Raw genomic sequence first — 25,373 nt, forward strand, 5'->3', positions numbered from 1 at the left:
GAAAGTCGCCGTTGCCCTAATTTCTCATTGACTGTGGTCCGAGCCTTGCTTGTTCGGTGAATCTGCTGGTGTTCATGGCACCCAGGTGAGGACAGCTGGCTCCCAATTGCCACATTTATTCTGGTGGTATTTCCGTGAAACTTCCTGCATTTTTAAAATGCTAATCTTAAATATCTGTTACTATTAGCTAGCAGTAGAGACGTTTCTTGGATGGGAGTGAATGATCATTGCTACTTGATAAAGATAGAATCTGTCATTAAAAACAAGAGAGTCATAGATTCATCTGTGAGTTGCTTGCACATTCTGAAGGACTGTTATCTACTTGCATGAAGTATTAAGCAGCCAAAAGGAAATGGAGCATCCCCCGTTCATGGACACACACATGGAGTAACTGTGTGTATGGTGAAGGAAGACCACAAAAGACTGGAACTTAATATGATGAGTATTGCCCAGTGTTCCAGATTCTCCCCCTCTAATCATTAAAGGAATGAACTACGCTGAAATTAAACACCTGTGGCTGGCTCGTGCCAGCCAACTCGGGTGCACAGAGCTTGGGTTAAGGAGCTGTTCAGGTTCTGGCTGGAGCCCAGACTCTAGAACCCTGCAAAGTGGGACGATCTCGGACCTCAAATGGCTGCTTTGCAATTAAACAGCCTCCTAGCCCTGTGAGCCTGAATCGCTGGCCTCGTGAGCCTGCAATCGCTGTCTAATTGCAGGACAGATGTACCCTACGTCGTGCTGTACTGGCTGAGTAGAAAGTGCAACTCTTCTAGGGTGATAAAATAGTAGCTGGTTTAACAAGTCTAGAGAGGATGTCGTAGCAGCAGAAAGAACTTACTTCTCACCCACCACTTTGTGTCCATTATTTCTTTTATTTGGCATGAAACTTGAAAGGAAAAATAGAAACAAGCAGGCCACAGGAAATCCCATGTGAAGGGATTGTTAAACTTGGAAACTAAGCTCATTCCTCTGTACACACGTTATAAAAATCCCTAGGCACCCCTGATGGAAAGCGTTTGAGGGGCTTTGAACCTCAAAACCAGGGACCATCTGTCAGGATCGGAGCAGGTTCCTGTGGCAGATCTACTCCTTGCTCCAGCTGTAAGTCTGAATGAGTGCAGCAGGGGTATTTCACTCGTTATCACCTGACTCCTCAATAGGTCTGTGTACTGTCTCTTCTTTTTTTTTCTTTTTTTTTAAATAGCGTTTAAAAATACAAGCTCCACCTCAAGACTGCCCCTCTGTTTCTTTTCAGTTGTACTCCTGGAACAACTGGGTATTGTTCTCTCAAGAGTGGCACTTGTCTAGCCCCCTATCTGTGACGAGGCCGAGTTGGTGACTATTAACCCCTGCTTGGGATCTAGTTCTGGTCCTTTAAGTTTCCCTCAGAGCCTTTTTACAAACAGTAGGGCTTTTTCTGTACTTGGCATCCACTCTGATTCAGCCATTGATGTCCAGCAGCTGGGATAATCTGTACTAGTGAGAAAACCCCAAGTGTACAGAAGGAAAGCTGCAGTTTATACTAGTTGAGCTTACACTGACTTCAAGCAGCAGTGAGCCCAGTTGGTGCAAAATAGGACTTTCCAAGCCTGCACTTGCGGATTGGTGTGACTGCATTGCAGGCCATCATTTGCTAAATCCAAAGCATAGACAAGACCTTGCCTAAGGAGCGATTGGGCCCCTTACCTCTCCGAAAAGAGAAACATTTGGCGATTCTTGATTCCAAACTTGTGTCTTTACTGAAGTGAAGCCTTTTACTCTGCCCAAAAAATCCGGGCTGAATTTGGTAACACACGTCCAGCATTTACTGCAGATCTTTCATTTTTGGCTACCAACTTACTCCCTCCTTTGCAGTACATAGTCACAACGCTTCTTTACAGTGGTGTGGGAAATAGATGAATGCAAAGCAGTGAGTGGGTAGTTCAAACATCCTGGAGTCAGTGTTCCAATTAGAATGACATCCAGCTAGGGGAATTATATACTGAAGAAAGTGTTGGTTTTAACTCCTTGAAGCTGTTTTTGTAAGTAGCTAGAATGTGTCAAAGGGAAGTATGGACAGACATCAAACTATGTATTTGAAGGAAACTAAGAAGAGATGAGATTTGTTTTGCTGTATGTGCAATTAAAGATCCTCTGGAACTCTATCTGGGAATCATCTCAGTTGTTTCCTGTAACACAGAGATTACGCTTTATTGATTTTAAGTCATCAGCTGTATTCTGTCTTTCAGAATTTAATCCACCACCCCAAACAAAGTTCGTTGCTTTTCTCTATTTGAACCTGTAATGAATTAATACTCACATGGGCTCACCTGTGAAGTTCCCATCTCAGCTTTGCCCCATCTTGATTTAGAACAAGTTGATTTCCCATCCTCCTGTCTTTTCAAGGTCAGTCTTGGATTTCTCCTCAGCCCCTCATCTCTGGTGTCAACACCTGCTAATAGTGGCGTAGGAAATATCGTAGCTTCTTGGCCATAGGTGGGCCCATTGGGGACCAACTTTGTTTTAGTTGTGACAAACTTTCAGAAGTCAAAGGCAACATGTAGAAGCTTTTGGAAGATGGCATCACAGAAAATATCTTGCAGGGATTTCTCCCAATCCTTTCCTGTTCATTATTAGAATAGTTCAGTCTCCTGCCCAGTTTTTAAACTTCCCGCAGTTCAGAGAAGTAGGAGAAAGACGTAGTTTGCAGTTAAACACCCAGTTACTTTATTTAAAAAAAAAAAGTATTTACAATTGCTGATCAGCCATGCATGGATATGGCAAAATATTGCCTCCTTTGTTGACTGCTTTCTGTCTGCCTCGCAAGCATTGCTTGCAGATGGCAAATGCAGTAGAGGGGAAAACATTTAGGAACTCTTGATGGGAGTGGCAAGGAGGTGAGAGACTTGAGTTTAACAATCGATGTAGCTGGGTGAAATACACCCTTGTACAGAGGTCAAGCACAAGGCTTGTGCAATACTTAAGACTCTCTTAATCCTATGGAGCCAAAGCTATGGCCCATTTAAGTCAATGGAAAAGCTACAATTGACTTGCATAGCCTTTCCATCAGGCCTTAAATTAATGGAAAAGTGTGTCACTTATAAAGCACTCCCTCTACCGCAGTAACAGGCACTGAGATCCTAGGTCGGTCACATTGCCGGATCTGGTGAAACAGGCCTTAATTTTAATGAAGTTGCATAGACATAATATTGGAGTGACACTGGGGGTGAATCCTGGCCCAGTATTTCTTTACACTGTAAATTAATGGAAAACCTATGTATTTACATTTAGGTGAACAGCTCTGACTCAAATCAAATCAGACCATTAGTGGGGAGCAGATCAGAGCTCAAGTATTAACAGTTCAACCTGCCGGAAACATTGAAAATGCTACGTACTCTGTAGAGGTTGTGGGAGAGGGGGAAGAAAGTGTTAGTTTCCCTGAACAACACTTGTAATTATTGTCTGACTTTGTAGTAGAAGGTTTTGTGTTTTTGTTAAAGACGCGGAGAGGGGAACCTGGTTATTTCAACAACCTGAAAATTTTTAACCAAAATGCAAGTTTTCTCACTAAAATAGCTCTTCAATAAAAAAGAGCATTTTTATAAAGAAAAATGTATTTTTGCACTAACAGTAATAATCTTTATTTTGTTGTCTCTTTTATTACACATACATACATATTTGCGTATTCATTGCTTTTGCTTTAGTCATCTTTCATCTGTTATAATAAAATTGGAAACTTTTTTAAAAAAATTGAAAGAAAAAATTAAAATTCAAGGGATGCTGTCATGTTCATTTAACCCCAGCTTCTTGTTCAAAAAAACCTAGGTTTTATTAAAAGCTAAGAACAACAGACTGGTTCCTTGACATTTAAAAAAAATAATCAAAATCAGTTTTTCTTTTGCTTTTATTTAAAAATCCTTTTTCAGTGTTTGTTCCCCAAACACAACAGCATTGGGGAAGTGCCTGAAAGCTAGGAAGTCCAGTGAAACTGTCTCTAAACAGAAGTGAAACTGAGGGCTTGTCCTGACTACAGGAGGGTCAATGCTGCTTTGATGCAACAGGTATGGATTTAGCGGGTCTAGTGAAGATGCGTTAAATCGACAGCAGAGCACTCTCCGGTTGACTCCAGTACTCCAACACTCTGAGAAGAGTAAAGGAAGTTGACCGGAGAGTCTCCCGTGGATGCAATGCAGTGAAGACACTGGCACAAGTCGACCTAAACTACATAACTTAGATCAACTTATCCCAGTAGTGAAGACAACCCCTGAGTAGCCTGTTTTCATCATCCATCTGAGATGAAGGGCATAAATTAAAGAAATACTATAAATGGTTGGTGGAAACCAATATTTAAAATTATTTCTTTATTGAATAGTTTTGGGTGGTGATAGTAACAGGAGATAAAATTTCTAGACAGCATAAACGACTGCTTCTTGGAGCAGTTAGTTCTGCACTCCACAAGGGGAGAGGCAATTCTTGATTTAGTCCTAAGTAGGGCACAGGATCTGGTCCTAGATGTGAATATTACTGAATTGTTCAGTAACAGCAAGCATAACGTAATTAAATTTAACATCTTTGTGGGCGGGGGGCGGGGGGGTGGAATATCAAAGAAATACACCACAGTAGTTAAATGGAAATTAAAAGGAACAGTCACAAGAGTGAAATGCCTGCAAGCTGCATGGAAACTATTTTAGAACACCATAATGGAGGTACAAACTAAATGTATATCCCCAAATTAGAAAGAACAAACAAACAAACAATGTGAGGGCCCCAAAATGCCTCTATATCTAAACAGAGTAAGCACAGGCAGTTAGAGGCAAAAAGGCATCCTTTTAAAATTGAAAGACAAATCCTACTGAGGAAATAGAAAGGAGCATAAACTCAGACAAGTCAAATGTAAAAGAATAATTAGGCAGGTCAAAAAAGAATTTGAAGACAAACTAGCAAAAGAGAGACAAACTAGCAGCAATTTTTTTTTAAGTAACTCAGAAGCAAGAAGTCTGCCAACAATCATTGGCACCACTGTATGATCAAGGTGCTAATGGAGCACTCAAGGAAGACCAGGCTGTTGCAGAGAAGCTAAATGAAATCTTTGCATTCATCTTCACTGCACAGGATGTGAGGGAGAGTCCCACACTTGAGCCACTCTTTTTAGGTGATAGATCTGAGGAACTGTCCCAGATTCAGCTGTGATTAGGAGAGGTTTTGGCAGAAATTGATACATGATACATAAGTCATAGGTCCAAATGATATTCTACTAAGCATTCTGAAGAAACTCAAATATGAAGAATGACTATTAGCCAAGATGGTCAGAGATGCAGCCCCGTGCTCTGTGTGTTCTTAAGCCTCTGACTGTCAAAAGCTGGGACTGGACGATATAGAATGGATCACCTGATGATTGCCCTGTTCTGTTCATTCCCTCTTTAGCATCTGACACTAGCCGCTGTTAGAAACAGGACACTGGACTAGATAGACCATTGGTCTTATCCAGTTAGGCCATTCTTATGTACTGAATGGAACTAAGTCACCTTGGCACTTATGAACAAATGTTAATTATTGTTGTTCCTACAGCAAACTTGTGATCAAAGAGTGGGATTTTCAAATGGGCCAAAGGTTGGACAGATGGTCCAGTTGTTAGAACACCAGCCTGGGACTTGGGAGACCTGCATTCAATTCTTTGCTCTGCTCCAGAGTCCTGTGTTACCTTGGCAAGTCGCTTTGCCTCAGTTCCACATCTATACACTGGGGCTACTAGCACTGCCCTGCCTACAGGGTTGTGTAAAGATAAATACATTAAAGATTTGGAGATGCTCAACTACTCCAGTAATGAGTGTAAGTAGTATTGTAGTTAGACTGGCCTCTCTCTGCTCCCCTGGAGTTCACTGAGAGTTGTACCTGCGGGAACAAGTCAGACCAGCTCTTCTGAAATTCTCACCTCCAAAATAGTGAAGTCTTCTACAGCCACTGAGCTAGAGAGACGCTGGCTGAGTCTCTGTGTCCTTACTTTGAACTATAGGTCTGCACAAATCTTATATATGCTACTTTAATTCTCAAGTAAGCCATCAAAATAGGGCTTCAGTATCAGCAGTAGGCTTTGGTACCTCCATAGTTACCCTGGAAAGGAATCCCATCTAGCTGGATATAGCCCTATGGGCAGCACCTCAAAATAAGTATTTAATAACAAACTTTACTTTGAGGTTTTTTAATTTTAATTTTCTCATTAATTTTCAATCCACTGATGTTATCTGTTCAGAGGAAAGTCCTTCAGAATCCTTTTTAGACTGGAATGATCTTTCAGTATTAGAATCAAAGGAGATGGAAGAGGTGGGAGTTGAAATTCCAGCACTATAAACACTATAAATTGTCTTTCTTTTCTTCTTTCCTGAGGCACAGAGATACAAAACAGGCTTAATTCAAGCCTTTGAAAAAAAATATCAAGCATAAATAATCTAGCGCAAAAAAAAATCTTTCTGTATGTTAATTTTTATGTGCTTTGATTGAAAATGCACACCAGCCCCATCTGTCCTATTCCCCAAACTCTGCACCACACTGACAGATTATTTCCCGTATTCCAATTAATAAAGTAGGACAGGCGGTGTTCTTTAATTAAAAAAAACACATTTATTTATTTATTTATTTTGCAATCCTTCACCAGATTTTGATGTGGCACGTCTCCCATTCGAAACTCTTAACAAACAGGGAAAAGCACTTGATCTCACACTGAGCCGACCATAACATACTTCAGGGACATTTATTTCTATTTCTCCCCTTGCTTTCTGAAGTTCAGACCCAAGTGCTCTATTTTACCCTCCCAGTCCTGGTACCAAACAGGAAGAGAAGCAGGAGTTGGAGGATTCTTTCTTATCTTAACTCCCCCTCCCACCCCCAAGATGAAATATAAAATGTTAAAGTTATTACTGATGTAGTCTGAAGGTGGAAAATCAAACGGAAAATCAAACGGATCATTTGATTAAATTTTTGTGCAACTTCAAAGCCTTTTTTAAACACTGAGTGTTCATCCCAGCCAGTTGAACTTGTCTTTTCTTTTGCTTTTGTTGTTTTTACTTTTCTCTTTCACCTGCATGTACAGTGGCCTCACAAGTATTTGAAGGTAATAACGTGATTACCAGCTAACTCACTCCGTTAATTTTTTTTCTTTTGTCTTGTTTCAATGATCACCTCCCCTTTTCCTTGCCAGAATCTCATATTCTGCCATGTTCTTCAGAGAACACAAATCCTCCAATTATTTCCAGAGTGACAGCATTATCACTGGTCACCCCACAGCAACTATTCTTCTGCCTAGGTCCCAGTCTTGCAAGCATTTAGACATGTGCTTACCTTCAAATAACCAAGGGGGTAAATAGTGCAAAGGGAGAGGAGCTTGCTAAAGGACAGTGTTGGCACAAGACTAAATGGGTATGAACTGGTCATGAATAAATTCAGGCTGGAAATTAGAAGAAGGTTTCTAACTATCAGAGGAATGAGGTTCTGAAACTGCCTGCTATTAGAAATAGTGGGGCTATACAACCGAACTAATTTTAAGAAGCAGTTTGATTAAATTTATGAATCAGATTGTATAATGGGATTGCCTGCAACAAGAGCAGGCTGGATTTGATGAGCCAGGAGATCCCTTTAGGTTGTATGTTCATATGTTTAAGAGCAGTTGCATTGACTTCAGGGAGCTGACTAAAACGCTTGAAGCTCAGCACATGTGTTTGTAGGACCGGGACCTTAATTAACTTTCTTTTTCTGTTTTAATTGAGCTTTCAGATCAAAAAAACAAAATGAAGTGTTCATCTGAAATGTTGGAAGTGTCTTTGGCTGGTTTTCTTTCCACCAAAACAAATACTTCCTCCTTTTGTATTTCTTTGAAATCACTACTCCTACAAAGCTGGATACTTGCAGAGTCCATATTACATTCTCTGAATAACATGCATTAAATGTTTCCCCTAAATGTAACTTGCCAGTTTGCATTGCTGTGACATTGAACTTCGGAATATTATGTCCGTCTGCTCATTCAGTGCCCGCTTATTCTGCTGTCCGTTGTAGAATACATGTTGTTCCCTTTCTCAGATAGATGTTGCTACCTAATCAGCAGGGGTGAGAATGTCCCAGTGATACATTCCACCATGGTAAGATTGTTGATATTATATTGGTTAAGTACTTATGGTGTCCCTGATGCTATGCAAGATAAAGATGAAGTCGCGATCCTAAAGGAGCTTACAGTCTATGCAGATGTACAATGCAGAAAAAGGATCTACTGTGGAGCTTTAAGACCTGATCTTGAAAGGGTCTTCCCTTTTGTGCCTGCAAATAACTGTGAGCACAGAGGAGGGTATGTAGACATCCAGCTACCAAAATTCACTGCCTTTCTGGAGTTTTGATTTGTTAATGGAAGAGTTCAGCAATAAACAAAAGTTTAGCTCAAGGCTTCTCACTGGGGTTGGCTGCTCTTACAGGCTCCTCCTTCAGAAGTGTTCAGTCTACACCCTAGATCCTCTCTCCCTCCAAAAGTCACTCCCAGCTACCTTATATACAAGTGGACTAGTGAATCATCTGCCTTCTTGAGTCCGCAGAACCCACATAACACTTTGTCAGCTGGCTGAAGATCTGCTAACAGATTTCAGGCAACACTTCTAGCCTGCTATAGGCCCTCACTTGTGCCCATAAATTCACAGCAGAGGATGAAACTGTGAGGCTGTCTGTTAGATTATGATGGGTGACTTTTTTGTAGCCCCTGGCACGTGAGGATCTTCCTTGAGTTAGTGCAGTGAGGAAAGCTTAATAGGCAGAAAATCATAACCGAGGGGCAAATCAAATTTGTAACTGTTCAGAAACCAAGTGTTGCTGGGCAAGGAATAATTAACCTTCTGCACTCACCTTTCCAATGGGCTGGGAGCATTAGCCAGGGAACCATTGTTTAGTTTCCAAGGCTGAACATTAGCTGGTCATGATTAAGTGTCTCAGTCATAACTTTCATGCTTGAATGGTTTACATGAATTGTTGAATTGGGATTCAGTGCTCAGAGAAGCTAAACCCATTTCCATTTGCATCTATGTAGCCCTTCCCTAGTTTATTGAAAGTGGGGATGTTCTGCTCCCCTGATGAGGGGCTGCTGTGCGGTAGGGTTTCCATTCACATCCAAGGTGGGAAAACACTGTTGTATATTTCTTCATATTAGCTCCTATCTAAACTGCCTGTGATCCAAATGACTGGTTACCTGCAAGTAGGAGGCTAAGCCTGGTCCCTTGGCCAATTACCTTGACTGATCGTCAGTTGCACAAGTAACTTGGCCTGTACCATGTTCATTCCCCTCTTTTATGTTTGCGTTCTTGGTAGAATTTGGAAGCTTTATCCCCTCTTTTTCTCATTGCTCTGCTTATTTGCACTCTAATTCTCGCAAAGTTTTCTCGCTGTCACCTCTCTACACATACTAGGCCAAATGCAGCCCTGATGTGAGCAGATCAAACTCCCATGGAAACCTCTGGGCCAGACTCAGTGGTGAAGTTAGACAGTGGTATGAGCTGGTCTGAAAGCCATGTAAATTGGGTGTGCAGACCGAATGTGGTGATTCTGCTGAGCAGGAGGAAAGAGGGTGCAGCAGGAATAGCAGGATGGTTGAAGATAAAGATGTGTAGGAGGGACTGCTTAATCTTCCACCTTTTGTTGTTCTCCTTGTGCCTCAGTTCCTATCTGTAAATGGGGGTGCAGATCCTCCCTTCCATCCACACTTTGTCTTGTGTCGTTACACAGTACGATCTTCGGAGCAGGGGCTTGTCTCTTATTTTCTGCATGCACAGTGCCTGGCACCACAAAAAAGTGGTGCACCGATCTCATCTGGGCCCTCAAAGTGTGGTTGTGGTGCCGCTAATAAACAAGGGCCATTAGTAACACTGAGAAGGCTCGGGGGAGAGGCGGGGGGTGGTCAGTAGCAAATTATATTGGAGCTCATTAAGTGGTGGTGGTGGACTATAAATAGGAATCTCACAGGTAAGAACAGGGGGTTAATAATTGCTCTTGATATGACCCTGGGTAAGCCACACTTTGAGCTGTGTCAATTGGGCGCTTGTCAGTATTAGAAAAAAGGGAGTCCAAATAAGATATCAAGAGTATAATTCGTGAAAAGAAGTTATGTGACATAAACGATGTACAGCCTAGAGAAAATATATAAAAAAGAAGTATAGGGTCAGTGACCTGAATTCTGTTCTTGGCTACACCGGTGAAAATGTTGGGTAACTTCAGTGCAGTTACTTCAGATTTACACTGAGATCAGAATCTGGCCTTGCCCATACAAATGCAATGTAGGGCACAGGAAGCATCATTCATAGAGGAGAAGTGAAAAGGGAACTTGTTGGCTGGAACCCCATTTAGTTCAAATGAGTTATTCTGCTGAGCAACAAAAATGAGTAAAGGACTAGAAAACATGACCTGTGAGGGAAGATTTAAAAAATTGGGTTTATTTAATTTGGAGAAGAGAAGACTGAGAGGGGACATAACAATTTTCAAGTACATAAAAGGTTGTCACAAAGAGGAGGGAGAAAAATTGTTCTAAACTCTGAGGCTAGGACAAGAAGCAGTGGGCTTAAATTGCAGCAAGGAAGGTTTAGGTTGGACATTAGAAAAAACTTCTTAACTGTCAGAGTGGTTAAGCACTGGAATAAATTGCCTAGGGAGGTTGTGCAATCTCCACCACTGGGGATTTTTAAGAGCAGGTTAGACAAACACCTGTGAGCGATGGTCTAGATCAGTGGTTCTCAAACTTTTGTACTGGTCGCCCCTTTCATGTATCAAGTCTCTGAGTGCAAGACGCCCTCCCCACCTTACAAATTAAAACACTTTTTAAAATATATTTAACACCATTATATATGCTGGAAGCAAAGCAGAGTTTGGGGTGGAGGCTGAAAGCTCACGACACCCATGTAATAACCTCATGACCTCCTCAGGGGTCCTGACCCCCAGTTTGAAGAACCCCTGGTCTAGATAAATACTTAGTCCTGCCATGCTTGCAGGGGACTAGACTAGATGACCTCTTGAGTTTGCTTCCAGCCCTACATTCTATGATGTAATGCCACTGTTTACACATTCATGATAGGGGCAGCAGCAACAAGGAGTCATTTAAACTCGGTAACTGAGCAAAACACTAAGTAATGGTTTAGAATTAAGACAGGGGACAAAATGAAGGGCCAGAGTGTGAACCCATTATTTACACTGAGGAGTAGCACCTTGCTCCTCAGTGTATAGCACCAGGCAACATAAACACAGATAGTAGTAGGGGATAAATTATCTTAGGCCCCAGCTATGCCACCCTTACTACATGGACTACTATACACAGAGTAAGGGTTTCACAATTTGGGAGTTTGCCAAAGGAGGAGATGGGTGAGGAGGCAACACAAGAGGTGCTGAAGAGCAGACTAGGTTAAACTTTTAGGAGCTTGGTACATAGAAGCCAGATCCTCAGTTGCTGTAAATCATCACAGCTCCATTGAGTTCAGCTAAGCGATGACAGTTTACACATGGTGAGGATTTGACCCTCAGAGTCTGGGTACTGGTGCATGGTCATGGGTGACAGGACCCTAGAAAGCCTTTCTGACCCCCTCCTCTGTAATTCTAGGGTGGTGGAGTTTATTGCTTTTTAGCTCTCTCCCTGCCAGCAGGAAGCTTTTTCTGCTGCCTCAGGCATCTTTGGCAGAACTCTGTCTGGTTCCAGGATGGTAAATAACAGGACTGTAGTAACCGATGCAAATCGCAATACCATAACCTCTGCACACTTACAGACACAAAAGCATCTGGTTTCTCCATAATCAGCAAAAGTGAACATGGAGTCCCCTGCTTCACGTCAAACTGAGACATTCTGCTCAGAAATGTGATTTGCACTGGCTGGTTACAAAGCCCAAGCTGCTGCTTCGAGTGATTGCTCATATCCATTCCAATTAGGCGTGTGTGCGCCGCGTGCAGTCGTTGGAAAGTTTTCCCTTAGCAGCATCCATCAGGTTGGCTGTGGAGCCACCTAGAGTGGTGCCTCCATAGCACTCTATATATGACCCTGCCGACCTGACGCCTCCTCAGTTCCTTCTTACTGCCCAGCATTACACACCTCCGATACAGGTGCCTATCCCACTCATCCTAGACTACCTCCTGCACCTAAATCAACAAGGCCTGGCAGCATCATCCATCGAGGTACACCTCGCTGCTATTTCAGCCTTCCATCCAGGAGCATCCGGACACTCTGTATTTGCCAACCCCATGGTGGGACATTTTCTCAAGGGCCTGGAACCAGGGGCGGCTCCAGGCCCCAGCACGCCAAGCGCATGCTTGGGGCGGCATGCCACAGGGGGCGCTCTGCCGGTGTCCAGGAGGGTGGCAGGCAGCTCCAGTGGACCTCCTGCAGGCGTGCCTGCAGAGGGTCCACTGGTCCCGCGGCTTCGGTGGAGCCACGGGACCAGTGGACCCTCTGCAGGCACGCCTACAGGAAGTCCACCGGAGCCGCGGAACCAGCGATAGGCAGAGCACCCCTGCGGCATGCCGCCGTGCTTGGGGCGGCAAAATGTCTAGAGCCGCCCCTGCCTGGAACATCTCCATCCCCAGATTAGACAGCCAAGGACTAATCTAAATTTGGTCCTTTCCAATCTAATGGGGCCCCTGTTTGAACAGCAAGCGACTTGCTCCCTCCTCTGTCTATTGTACAAGGTAGCTCTTCTGGTCGCCATTACCTCAGCACGCAGGGTGTCTGAGTTGAAGGCCCTCACCTTTGACCCACCTTACACAGTCGTCCACAAGGATAAGGTGCAACTTAGGCCTCACCCAGCCTTTCTTCCTACGGTTGTGTCACTTCTTCCTAAGGTTGTGTCACTTCAGATATATACCTGCCCGTTTTTCTTTGCTAAGCCTCATGCCGGTAACTGTGAGCAGAGGCTGCACTCCCTGGATGTTCGGCAGTCGCTCGCCTTCTACATCGAGCGCACTAAGCCGTTCAAGAAGTCAAACCAGTTGTTCATAGCAGTGGCAGACCGGATGAAAGGCCTCACAGTCTCATTGCAAAGAATATCTTCCTGGATCACATCCTGCATCTGCACGTGCTGCGAGTTAGCCAGAATCCCAGCTCTGGCACTTAGGGCACACTCCATGAGGGCTCAGGCCTCATCAGCGGCGTTCCTGGCCCAGGTCCCGATACAAGAAATCTGGAGGGCAGCAATTTGGTCCTTGGTGTATACGTTCACCTCGCATTGTGCCATCGTCCAGCATACCAGAGATGATGCAGCTTTTGGCAGAGCAGTGCTCTAATCAGCAATTGCATAACTCGGACTCCACCGCCTAGGTAAGGCTTGGCAGTCACCTAGTTGGAATTGGTATGAGCAATCACTTGAAGAAAGAACAGTTAATCACCTTCTTGTAACTGTTGTTCTTCGAGATGTGTTGCTCATATCCATTCCAAACCTGCTTGCCTTCCCCTCTATTGGAGTAGCCGGCAAGAAGGAACTGAGGATGCGCCGGGTCGGCTGGGTCATATATTGAGCACCATGAAGGTGCCGCTCCGGCTGACCTGACGGGTGCTGCTAGGGGGGAAAACCTTTCTGATGACTGTGCACACGGTGCGCACACTCCTAGTTGAAATGGACATGAGCAACACATCTCGAACAACAGTTACGACAAGGCGAGTAACTATTCTTTTTCTGTTTGATTTGACTCCACTGAGCTAAATAAGTCTGTACTACAAATGGCTGGGCACGAGATTATAGAGACTTACGCATTCAGTATGAGGAATATAAAAATATTATTGTTCTCTGTTTTATCTCATTTATTTCAATGCAGGTTCTCTTAAGCTTTTGTTTGAAATGTTTGCTTATATGTAGAACCTAACAGACTATTTGTAGCTCCACTTAGTGAATTCTCTCTCTCCCTGTGTCTCTCCTCCCACCTCTCACAATTTTTCAGTGCCCAGAATGCTGCTCCTTCTCTGTAACCGTATTCCCGTTGAGTACTTTTCTATCCATCTCCAGTCACCATCACCTCCAGCCTCTGTCATTACCATAACTTGCTCAGACTTTCCTCCTCATTAGCTTGTTTGCCACGGCACCTCACATTCCTCTCCCCATGGAACTGTCAGCTTTATCATAATGATCTGCTTCATTTTTGTTTGGACCGTAATGTAGATTCTCGTCCTCACTCTGTTACTGTTGGTTTTCCCCAGGAAATTCATTCCTTTTTTTATCACTTGTCATTGCATAGATTGTGACTAGAGCCAGCATCTCTTTAGGGGTCCCTTTTTCTCTGTTTTCCTCCCCATTGCTACAGAACTAACACAATTATCCTGTTTACTTTTCATCTGCTTTAGCCATAGAATTTTCCTCGCCGCAACCTCCTCTGCCTTGTCAGTAGTCAGCTTCAGGTCTCGCTCTCACCCTGCCACCTAATAAATGCACTGCAGAGTCCCTTTTCTCTAGCAAGGTTCAACGTTTACCCCTTTATCCTGCTCTTTTCTCCCCTCTGCAGCCTAGAAGCTGAGTCTGGCAGGAAATCTAAGCTCATGCAGGACTCTAATCTCTGTATTATACTCTCCACAGCACTGGCTAAGACAGGCAGTTCTCAGAATATTCCTTTCACCCTTCATCCTTTGCCTATATAAGTTCCCCCTATGACATTTATTCTCCTTTTTTAGCTATATTTACATTTAAGGACTTCAGACATTCTGCTCCCCATATGGGGAGATTTTGGTTTCCTTGTGTATGTTTCACATGATGTCACATATACTTCAGAGGTGATTATGTGGCATGTTTGCAGGTGATTGAGTGGTTTGCAATATCTCCCCTGAATCCCTGTGGCAGGCTTCCCTGGAATATAAATGAGTCCTTCCATCCTGGCTAAGCTTGGAAAGAGAACGAGCAAATAAGGGTGCTGTGCACCCAGTGTGTAATTCAGGCCTGTGCAGTTCTTGGCACCATTTCTCACCCAAGACCAAAAGCTAAGGTTGAAGAGCATAGCCCTTGGGGTGGCCCTCTGCACAGGGTCAGCTTTGCTCCATGCATATTTAGGATAATGAATATATGTTTAATGTTAAAGTTAATTGCATCCCGGGTTAGAGGGCTTCTTCCTTCAGCACGACCTGCAGTGTATCAAAACAACTGAAACATGTAATCAGCACAGCCCAAATTCCAACACTGCCTTTAAGAATGCGCATAGCTTCACGCAGTTGAGTAGTTCTGTTGAAGTCAATGGGACTATTCACGTGCTTAAATACTGTGCTGAACTGGGGCCTGTTTTATGCCACCTGATCATGTTTATGAAGTTTTCATAGCAATATTTATCTGCTGATGAGATCTTTCCACCAATGAGATTAGAGACCAGAGAAGGTTCATATTGTCGTTTATAATGCAGTACTGGGATTTGTGCTGTTTATGAATATTGTGCAAAGGAACTAATGAGAAACAGCACTCATTGCTCTCTCTCTCTCTCTTTCTCTCCTTTTAACTTGTACTGTAGCCCCTAGACGGATAACATCACTGGAAAAAGCTTACGCTGCTTTGAATGGTACGTAGCTCAGCTGATGCACTGTAGATGGTAGCAGACAAAAATTGTATTTGTGGTGTTAATAAGGGATTGAAACTGTGAAAACACCCCAAAGTTGCAGGTGTTTTTGTTTTTTTTTTCCCCTCCCTTGCACAGTTTCCCCCATGGCACCAAGAGCTGAATGAATACAAGATGCATTTAACAAATATTTTGTAATTATGATATGCATTTTCAATCACCAATTATTGTAATTTCTAGGTATCGGTGCCAGTTCTGCTCTAGGCAAACTGACCTGGCGTATCTATGCTTAGTTCATTGATGCTGTCCAATTGATTAATTATTGAGAAGTCTTATTGTGCAGTTCATACAAATTATTCTAGTACTTATTTACTTAAATTATTGCATATGCTGGGCCATATCCTCAGCTGGTTTAAATTGGCATAGCTCCATTGACTAAATGTACTAACACAAACAAGAGCTTGCATAATGTGTGTGTATTATACAGTAAGGCATTTCTCAATGGGCATCGGTGGAGCTACATTTATTTCCCAAATGGGAATCTGGCCCCACGCCTCTATATGTTAATTACATGCTCCTACATATTTATAATTACACTCAGGAAACATATGTTGAGCCTTTTAAGTACCATTGGTTTGTTAATTTGGGCCTAATGAAGTTTGCCAGCAGATTCCATTTACCCTGGTGGTATCGTGTTGATAATTCATAGAATATCGGGACTGGAAGGGACCTCAGGAGGTCATCTAGTCCAACCCCCTGCTCAAAGCAGGACCAATCCCCAGGCAGATTTTTTGCCCCAGTTCCCTAAATGGCCCCCTCAAGGACTGAACTCACAACCCTAGGTTTAGCAGGCCAAGGCTCAAACCATAATTGACTCAGTTCACATAGGTATTCTTTGTGTTCTAGACTTTTTTCCCTTCCTTTTTTTGGGTGCATTTAGTGCAGGATACTCATTGTGGGGGTGTTCATTTGTAAATAACATGGACATTTGCACATGAGGAACTGGACCAGAACCAATCGACTCACTTTACGTAGGGCACCAAACAACCACTCGGTGGTACTCACTGCTGGGTTGAATTCAAGTCAAGTGGAGGTGAAAGACTCCCTCACATATTACATTACCCTCCCCTGAGCTACTCTATCCAGTCGGTAAAACTAAAATTAGACTCTCCATGTCCACCAAATCAACAAAGCATCATGAAGCTGGATAACCTTTTTATTTCCATGCCTGCCTGTAGATTTGGAATCCTAACCTTAGGCACCCACTCGAGGAATGAAATCTTTTGGCCACCATCTTTCTTTGTTTTTTATTTTTAAAAAGTCCATTAAAAATGATAGTACAGCGCTGTGCCATGAAGGTTTGTATAACAATGCTTTGCTGTACAGGATTGGTACGCTAGAGTGTAATAGTAGTGGTTTTCTTGAGTCAATTTATATTACAATATCAAATACATAAAAAGCCAAATCAAGTTCTCTCCTGCCCAGTCACACCTAGAGAATGAACATTGTGCCCTGAAACATGTCTGGTTAGAGCTGTCTGCAGACCTGAATGAGAAATAGTGATTGCTTCGAAGCCCAGTACTGGTGACTCTGTGTTGTAAAAAGACGTTTTACAAGAAGAAAGCACAGTTTAGTGAAAGCCCTGCATTCTTCTGTACTTCCTCTCTGGCTTCCCTGTTGTGCATGCTCAGTCTGAATTTCCCCCACTTGTGGTAGTCTAGTTTGAGTCACCGGGTACCAACTTAAGAGCCTCACACCATCACCAAAGCAACCCCAGGATAGACAACACATTCAGATCTTTGTCCTTTGATAGTCACTTGGAGGATTAGCGAAAGGGCAAAAGCTTCACCTTTTTAAATCCCAGAGAAATCAAAATGCTGTAAAGTTAGACAACAAAAAACCACTTGATTTTGATATTTCTTTCTTTGTCTGCTACCATCTATACATCCGTGTGCCCAGGAAACAGCATAAATAACAGGAAAGTCACAGAGGGAGTAGAAAGGGAAGTGCAGGTGTTATAGTTTAGGAGCCTTCTATAGCCCTGGCTAAAACACATGCCTACTGTAATTGGAGAGCAAAAGAGAAATTCTTATTTTTCTTTCTTGAAATCAGTTCCTTGTGGCCAATTTTTGGCATGTTCCTTTCAAGCTTCTTCATTGTGGTCGCTGAATACGAGCTGCTACTTGTCCTCCAGCTTCTTTTAAAACAAACTCCTGCTTTCTGAGTTCAATGTCTGGCACATAGAGCTATTGTCTTCTAATCTCAGCAGCTCAGAGGAGAAGCTTTTACGAGGCTGTGCCCTGAGGCTTCAGATTACACACATGAGGTAGTCAGGAATCATAGAATATCAGGGTTGGAAGGGACCTCAGGAGGTCATCTAGTCCAACCCCCTGCTCAAAGCAGGACCAATCCCCAAACAGAACTTTACTCCAGTTCCCTAAATGGCCCCCTTTAAGGATTGAACTCACAACCTTGGGTTTAGCAGGCCAATGGTCAAACCACTGAGCTATCCCTCCCGCTTGAGGATGCTGTATTGCTAACTCTTGAGATTCTGTTGTGAATCTCACACTACTTTCTGTTTTACTTAAAGCCCCAACTCCTGGAGGCATGGGAATCTCAGCTTTCTTTTTAAAAGTACGTTTCTAACGCTCCTGGTTTTAGAGAAAACCTTGGAAATGTGACCTGAGTGAAGTGCATCCTAAAGCTACAGAAACTGAAGACAAAGAAAAAGACACCCTCCACCCCAAAATAATTTAAAAACATAATCTCTCGGCTGTTAAGCGAATCTAATGACTTTGGGGGCCTAACTTGGGATTTTTGAATGTCTGGTATGGGTCATATTGAAGACACCAACTCTGAGGTGGTTGGCAAACAAACTGTGAAAAAGCCAAGCACACTGGACAATAGTTCTACAAGAGTAAAACCCAGCGCTCTGAAGATGATGCTGAAGCAACTCAGGCCCTGATTCAACAAAGCACTTCAACATGTGCTGAAATGCTTTCCTGAATTGAGGCTGCGAGCATATTGCTGCTGAAGTTAAACAAACGGCAGTGATCAAATAAACTGTCAATATCTATGCCCCATGGCTGTGTAGTCAGATGAATATGTCCTGTATGAAACCTGCCTATGTACATGTACAGGACACAATACGCTTTCCTTTCAATGCTGTTGTTTTTTTCCTACCAGAGTATTCAATCTTTTAGACACTAACTCCTCGCTTAAATATTAAGGCCAATTCCCAATCTTAATTGATAACTAGGAAGAATCTGTCTGTTTAACAAAGATATTATTGAAGGTAGATAACAGGGAACGGGGTCCTCTGATATTGTTCCCTTCCCTGCAGCCCCACATTCAGCTGGATTAGCCAGAAAGGGCTGCTTGAGAAGAGTACTTCAAAAGAGCTTCATTCCCAGACCCTGACAACGCCATTTCTGCGGGCCGGGGAAGTGAAGCGTTGAGCAAACTCTGACCACTCGTTTTGTAACAGTCGGCCGTTGGGCTGCTCCTGTACCTCGGGGTCAGCCCAGAATGTATTCTAGTCCTATTTGCAAGTGTACTGTTTCTCTTTGGATATCACTGAAAGACCGTGTCCCAACTTGTTATCAACCCTAGACAAACACAGCCTTGTGTAAAGTACCATAACAAACATATATTTTACAATCTAGTAATGAGCCTAAAGTGTGTATTAAATCTTACCTCAGATAGAACAACAGGACACTTTGGGAAAGGGGATATGAAGATGACCCTGTGGCCCTTCCTGTGCTAACACAGTGTCTATATTACTGTTACTGTCTACAGTTTTTGAAATACGCCCCCTTCCTACTTCAGCTCCCTGGACCACTTGGCTCTATCACATGCCCAGATCACCATATCCTGTCCTGAACTGTTAACCGTGTTAGAAACAGAAAGGATGGTTCATACATCAGCAGGCTTTGTGTGCGGAAATGTATGTGCCACTGATCCACATTCATCTAGCCTTGTGATCCCCAGCCATCCTCGCCTCAAATTCTGCACTTGTTGAGACAGCAAATGTCTTCCAGGAGTAATTTTACTGTGGACAGATAGAGAAGTTAAATTTCAAGAGGATGATTCTATGTTAGGAATACTGGACTATGCTTTCCAGTAGGTAGCCAGCAAGTATGCAGCTGAAGTAAATGACAATGTAATTTTAAAAGATACCATACCCAGTTCATTGATCATCTGAGTTTTATAGATGCAAGAACTATCTTCTGATTTTGGAGTTGGGGTGAGGAGGGGAGAGAGAGAGAGTGTGTGTGTGTGCGCGCGCGTAACTATTCACTGTTTGTATGAATTAGAAAGAGGAATGGAAAAGACAGCTGATTTATAACCAGGACCTGTCAGTCTCAGGGCTGGGAAAGCATTGCAGAGATCACATTCTGGATTCAATTGTGTTTTTCTGAACCTCCCTAAGGATGCTGAATAGCAGCAAAAAGTCTAAGTGACTGTGTCAATAAAATGAAAGAATAAAGAAAAATGAAGTTTGGCATGATGAGGATAATTCAAAAAGGCTAGAAAGGCCAGGCTGATCATGTGATGTATTTATAAAACAACCCTGTACTTAGGAGTCTGGTTATCAAAGGCGCTCACTTTTTTATATCACTTATGGGAGTACTCAGGACTCCAAGGGCCTGCATCTCTGTTGCTTTGTTTACTGTGTTGTCATTTACAGCCTTGCAAAATGGATGTAAAATGCTATTGTTCGTGTAAGTGCGTGGCAAATGCAGATTTGACAGCGTTTTATACCCACTCTGCACAGGTATGAAAGAGAACACAAGGTGCAAGGCAAGAAACAGTGCAGTTTGAAATCTATTACGTCTTGGATGTAGCAGCTGTGTGGCAGTGAGATTACACGTTCTCTGGACCTTGCTTTGTTATTATTATGCTGGCGGGGGGAACTAAGTGGGCTACTTGATCCTTGTATGCTCTCTTTGCAGACGAGGACGATGCAAACAGGCTTGGAGAAAAAGTGATACTCCGAGAGCAAGTGAAAGAGCTTTTCAATGAAAAATACGGTGAGTTGCCTCTTCGCAGTTTCTTACTGAGAGCAGCTAAAGTTAAAATTAATTAGGCTGAAGTGCTCTATTTATGGACCGAGCACATGGCAGTTTGCTGGGGCACAGGTTTCTTCTCACTGCCCCGTGTTTCAGCTCCTCTCTAGAGACATTGCTCGTTTCACCAGTGACAGACAGATGGGACTGGGACCTTTTTGTCTACATCTCGGTTTTTTGGGCGGGGGCGGGGGAGGGGGACGTGCGGAGAAACATGTCCAGGCAATAGAACCTCTTTAGTATTACATCAGCTGCTGATGCATTTTTAAGATGTAACAAACTGGAATAAACAATGGTGTGCTCAGCAAACAGGGCTGGCTCTATGAACAACTGGGCCCGATTTGAATACCGGGCGGCGGTCCGGGACTTGAGTGGCAAGGGGTCCTTCACTCACTCTGAGTCTTCCGTGACACTGAAGGACCCCCTACCGCTGAAATGCTGCCGAAGCTCAGGACCAGACACATACACCCGCCACCAAAATGCCACCAAAGCCCTGGACCGGACCACTCCCCCGGCAAGTAAAAAAATAAAACTTTTTAAAATGAAAGACACTTAAGGTGCAGGGCCCTCTTAGGCGCAGGCGTGGGGCCCGATTCCGGGGAATTGGGGGAATCGGCTTAAAACTAACCCTGTCAGCAAATGCACTTGCCTCTTAACTCCTGGGAGCATGACATGCACCCCACCTCTGCCTGCTCTTTGTTGCACAGCAAGGCTCAATCACTATGTGGCAAAACTCCAGACACAAGGCACGTTTTGGGAAAACATGCGTGGAACAGTGGCAGAGAAGTAGGCCAGGGAGCTGAAGGAAGATGGTATTTGAAAATACAGTTTGCAGGCTGTCTCTGTGTCCTATAATCCATGTACTTCCACCTCAATCCCTTGCAAACATGCAGTAGCAATAAAAAAACAAAAAACTTGTAGCTTTCTGTACAACAGTCAGCAGTGTAATTGTCTCAGAGCAGGGATGTAGTACAGTTACTGGCGCATAACTGTGAATAGCTGTTCCCCCCTCTTGTGGTTCTGGGTGTCTGATTTGCATAACCACTCTACAGTTATTTCTTAAGTATCATGCAAGTCCCTGTACGCTGTATTGTCATCCGAGTGCAGGGATTTACGGAATCGCACGATGGTGATTTCTCAATTTCCATGCTGTGATCAAGCAAACAGGTCTATTCCGGCTGTCTGCTATAACCTGCCTGCTCTGAGAGCTTGAAAATGCTCAGTCTAGGAGCCTATTAGCCAGCAACATAAATGCTGCTTCAACCTCCTGCTCTGGAGCAGAACTTCCTTGCCTCCCTCCACCCTCCCCCCGCCCCCCGAGAGAGAAACAAAAGTAACAGCAGTAATGCCAAGAAAGTGAGAGTGCCAAGCAGTAGAAAGGGCAAGGGCTAATCGCCTGAAACACATTTCCCTCTTTTGATGATCTCATTCCTGCCCTACAGACCAGGAAAGCCAGAACTATCCAGTGTTTGGGTTTACATGGGGAATACCCCGGCTCCTCCCTTCCCATTTGGTTTTGATATTCAGTGTAAATAAAAATTCAGTCCAGATATTCAGAGAAGAAATCTGCAGATCCGTACGAGGGGGCCAAAAGGGCCTTCAGGTTTGATAGAACAATGTGTCTCGCAGCAGCCGAACAGCCCATGTAGTTGGATTGTTTCATTTAAAATTTCAGTAGGTGTGTCACAGCCCTGATCATGCTCCCCCTGGTGGGCACTTACCAGGTTGCTGTGTTGGGTCAATGTGTTTTTGAGCGTCCTTTTGTCCCTGAATAAGCTTCAGACACAAGCTCTGGTTCCCGTCTCTCTGGTATGCTCCCTAGGGACAGACTCTCGAATATCCCTCCTGGAAGAGGGATCCTGTGACCTAGCTGTGACCTCTAGGACAAGTGCTGACCCCCAGATCTCCACTCTTGTGAGCATTCTGGTGGTTGATTATCCCTCCAGGGACATACAATAGTTGAAAAAACAATGAGGAGTCCTTGTGGCACCTTAGAGACTAACAAATGTATTTGGGCATAAGCTTTTCATGGTCTAGAACCCACTCCATCAGATGCACTGGATCAGGTTTTAGCCCACGAAAGCTTATGCGCAAATAAATTTGTTAGTCTCTAAGGTGCCATAAGGACTCCTCATTGCTTTTATTGATACAGAATAACACAGCTACCACTCTGAAACCTGTCTCAATAGTTGAAGCAAACAGGCACGGGCTTGGCAAAGGGCTTACTAAGGCCTTGTCTACACTTGCAAGTTGCAGCGCTGGTGAGGGGGTTACAGCGCTGCAACTTAGCAGGTGTCTACACTTAAAAGCTCAGCCAGCGCTGCAACTCCCTGTTTGCAGCGCTGGCTGTACACCTGGGTCTGCTTCCGGTGTAGCGAGACCAGTGCTGGTGAATGCAGTGCTGGTCCAGGTGGGACACTCACCAGCGTTTTTATTGGCCTCCAGGGTATTAGGACTTATCCCAGCATTCCTTTTCAGCCTCTCTCGTCACTGCTTAGCACTCCATTGCTCTGGCTTAGAGCCTGGAGAGGAGGGAGAGCGGGGCTTGCACGAGCTCCCGCCGGGAGTGCAGGGTTTGCCGCGCTCCGGCGCGGAGAGCTGGGGCTTGCTGGAGCTCCGGTCGGGAGAGCGGGGCTTGCGGGGTTGCCGCGCTCCGGCCGGGAGAGCGGGGCTTACTGGAGCCCGGCCGGGAGAGCGGCGCTTGCGGGGCTTTGCCGCGTTCACGGCCGGGAGAGCGGCGCTTGCGGGCTTGCCGCGCTCCGGCCGGGAAGAGCGGCGCTTGCGGGGCTGCCGCGCTCCGGCCGGAAGAGACGGCGCTTGCGGGAGCTCGCCGCGCTCCGGCCGGGAGGCGGCGCTTGCGGAGCTCCGGCCGGGAGAGCGGCGCTTGTGGGGTTTGCCGCGCTCCGGCCGGAGAAGCGGCGCTAGCTGGAGCTCCGGCCGGGAGAGCGGCGCTTGCGGGCTTGCCGCGGCTCCGGCCGGGAGAGCGGGGCTTGCTGGAGCTGGCCGGAGAGCGGCGCTTGCGGGGTTTGCCGCGCTCGCCGGGAGAGCGGCGCTTGCTGGAGCTCGGCCGGGAGAGCGGCGCTGCGGGGTTTTCCGCGCTCGGCCGGGAGAGCGGCGCTTTAATAGAAGCTGCATGTATGTATTTCAGTTCAGACTTTGGCCTTTACTGTTTTACACAGGGTTTGAAGAAAGGACGAAAACAGATATCATGCTAACCTGATTGATTTTTGGAGTTCATTTTTTCCATGAAATGAAGTACAAGTATAACAGAAAGAAAGAGATTATAAACAAAGACATATAGCAGTATGGATAGCAGGGCTGTAATTTAGTGCTTTGTGATGCTAGTTATAAAACACTACCTGCAGTGGTGGTGTTTTTGACATCAGTAGAAAATCTGGATAGAATTATAGCCTTGAAAATCAATCTGGGAATAGAAGGCAGAAATCTATAAATCAGACAGAAAACAACCTACAGAGTCTCATTGCAGGAGGGCTCTGTTCTTAGAACTAATAAATGGTTAGTGTCAAATACTGTGTTTATCAGACTCCACCACATACACCTAGTGCACATAATACTAAATATACACCATTGAGCGGGATCAGTCTCCCTGACTCCTCCATCTTATAGAAAGAGAAACAAACACTAGTAACTGATGGAAAAAAGAAAGAAAATTAAGTTATTTGAAAACAAACAAAATGGGCTATAAAGTTTTTAAAAATGTATAATAAAACAGTGCATACAGCATCCACCACTGCATCCAAAGAACTGCCCTAGAACAAGGAGGAAATAATCACCGTCCCCCCTTCCTGTTTTATGTACTGTATTTAATAAAGGATTCTTGTCTTTTATTCACTGTTTATTATTACAGAAACTGTAACATGTACTACAAGTAAAAATAGGAACTGCAAATCAATGAAACCACTGCAGTAACTGCTGGGAGCAATGCTCTTAACTGCAGTGAAGGCACCCAACATTATTGTGGCTTTCAGCCTCAAATTGCTCCTTTAAGGCATCCCTATCCTTGAAGCACTGTGCTGGCCTCTCTAGTCGCCCTGCTCTCTGGCTGTTCAAATTCAGCCTCCAGGCGTTGAACCTCGGAGGTCCATTCGTCAATGAAGGTTTCACCCTTCCCTTACACAAATATTATGGAGATACAGCAGGTGGTTATAATCGCTGGGATGTGCGTTCCCCACGTCCAGCTTCCCGTAGAGACTCTCCACTCCCTTTAAACGGCAAAAGCATGCCCACAGTCATTCTGCACCGGCTCAGCCTGTAGTTATACCGGTCCTGCTCATGTCAAGCTTCCTGATACGGTTTCATGAGCCAAGGCATTAACGGGTAAGTGGGGTCTCCAAGGATCACAATGGGCATTTCGATCCCCCAACGTGACTTAACGGTCTGGGAAAAGTCCCTGCCTGCAGCTTCTGAACAGGCCACTGTCCGAAAGATGCGTGCATCATAGCACCTTTCCAGGCCATCCTGTGTAAATGTCAGTGAAACGCGCACGGTGATCCACAAGCGCCTGGAGAACCATGAGAATACCCCTTCCGATTAATGTACTCGATGTCAGGTGGGTGGTGCCAGAATAGGAATATGCGTCCCATCTATGCCCCCCACAGTTAGGGAAACCCATTTGGGCAAAGCCATCCACAATGTCCTGCACAATTCCCAGAGTCACGGTTCGTTGAACAGGATGCGATTAATGGCCGCAAACTGCATCACACTATCCAACGGTTGACTTTCCCACTCCAAACTGGTTTGCGACCGATCGGTAGCTTTCGGAGTTGCCAGCTTCCAGACTGCAAT

At 44.4% G+C, this 25,373-nt stretch overlaps 1 protein-coding gene across 4 annotated transcripts in view; it reads left to right on the top strand.

The window, feature by feature from the left end:
• The window catches only part of GTF2IRD1 (GTF2I repeat domain containing 1), a 174,848-nt gene that overhangs the window by 139,047 nt on the left and 10,428 nt on the right, over nt 1-25,373 (top strand). For 3 of the 4 annotated variants that reach the window (XM_075073922.1, XM_032786946.2, XM_075073921.1), the window contains exons 23-24: nt 15,454-15,501; nt 20,454-20,531. In XM_075073922.1, coding sequence (XP_074930023.1) covers nt 15,454-15,501; nt 20,454-20,531 — 126 coding nt within the window. The remainder of the gene's footprint in view (nt 1-15,453; nt 15,502-20,453; nt 20,532-25,373) is intronic. The other variant, XM_032786950.2, reaches the window with a different exon arrangement.

This window comes from Chelonoidis abingdonii, chromosome 20 (assembly GCF_003597395.2).
Source record: "Chelonoidis abingdonii isolate Lonesome George chromosome 20, CheloAbing_2.0, whole genome shotgun sequence".
Classification (NCBI taxonomy): domain Eukaryota; kingdom Metazoa; phylum Chordata; order Testudines; family Testudinidae; genus Chelonoidis; species Chelonoidis abingdonii.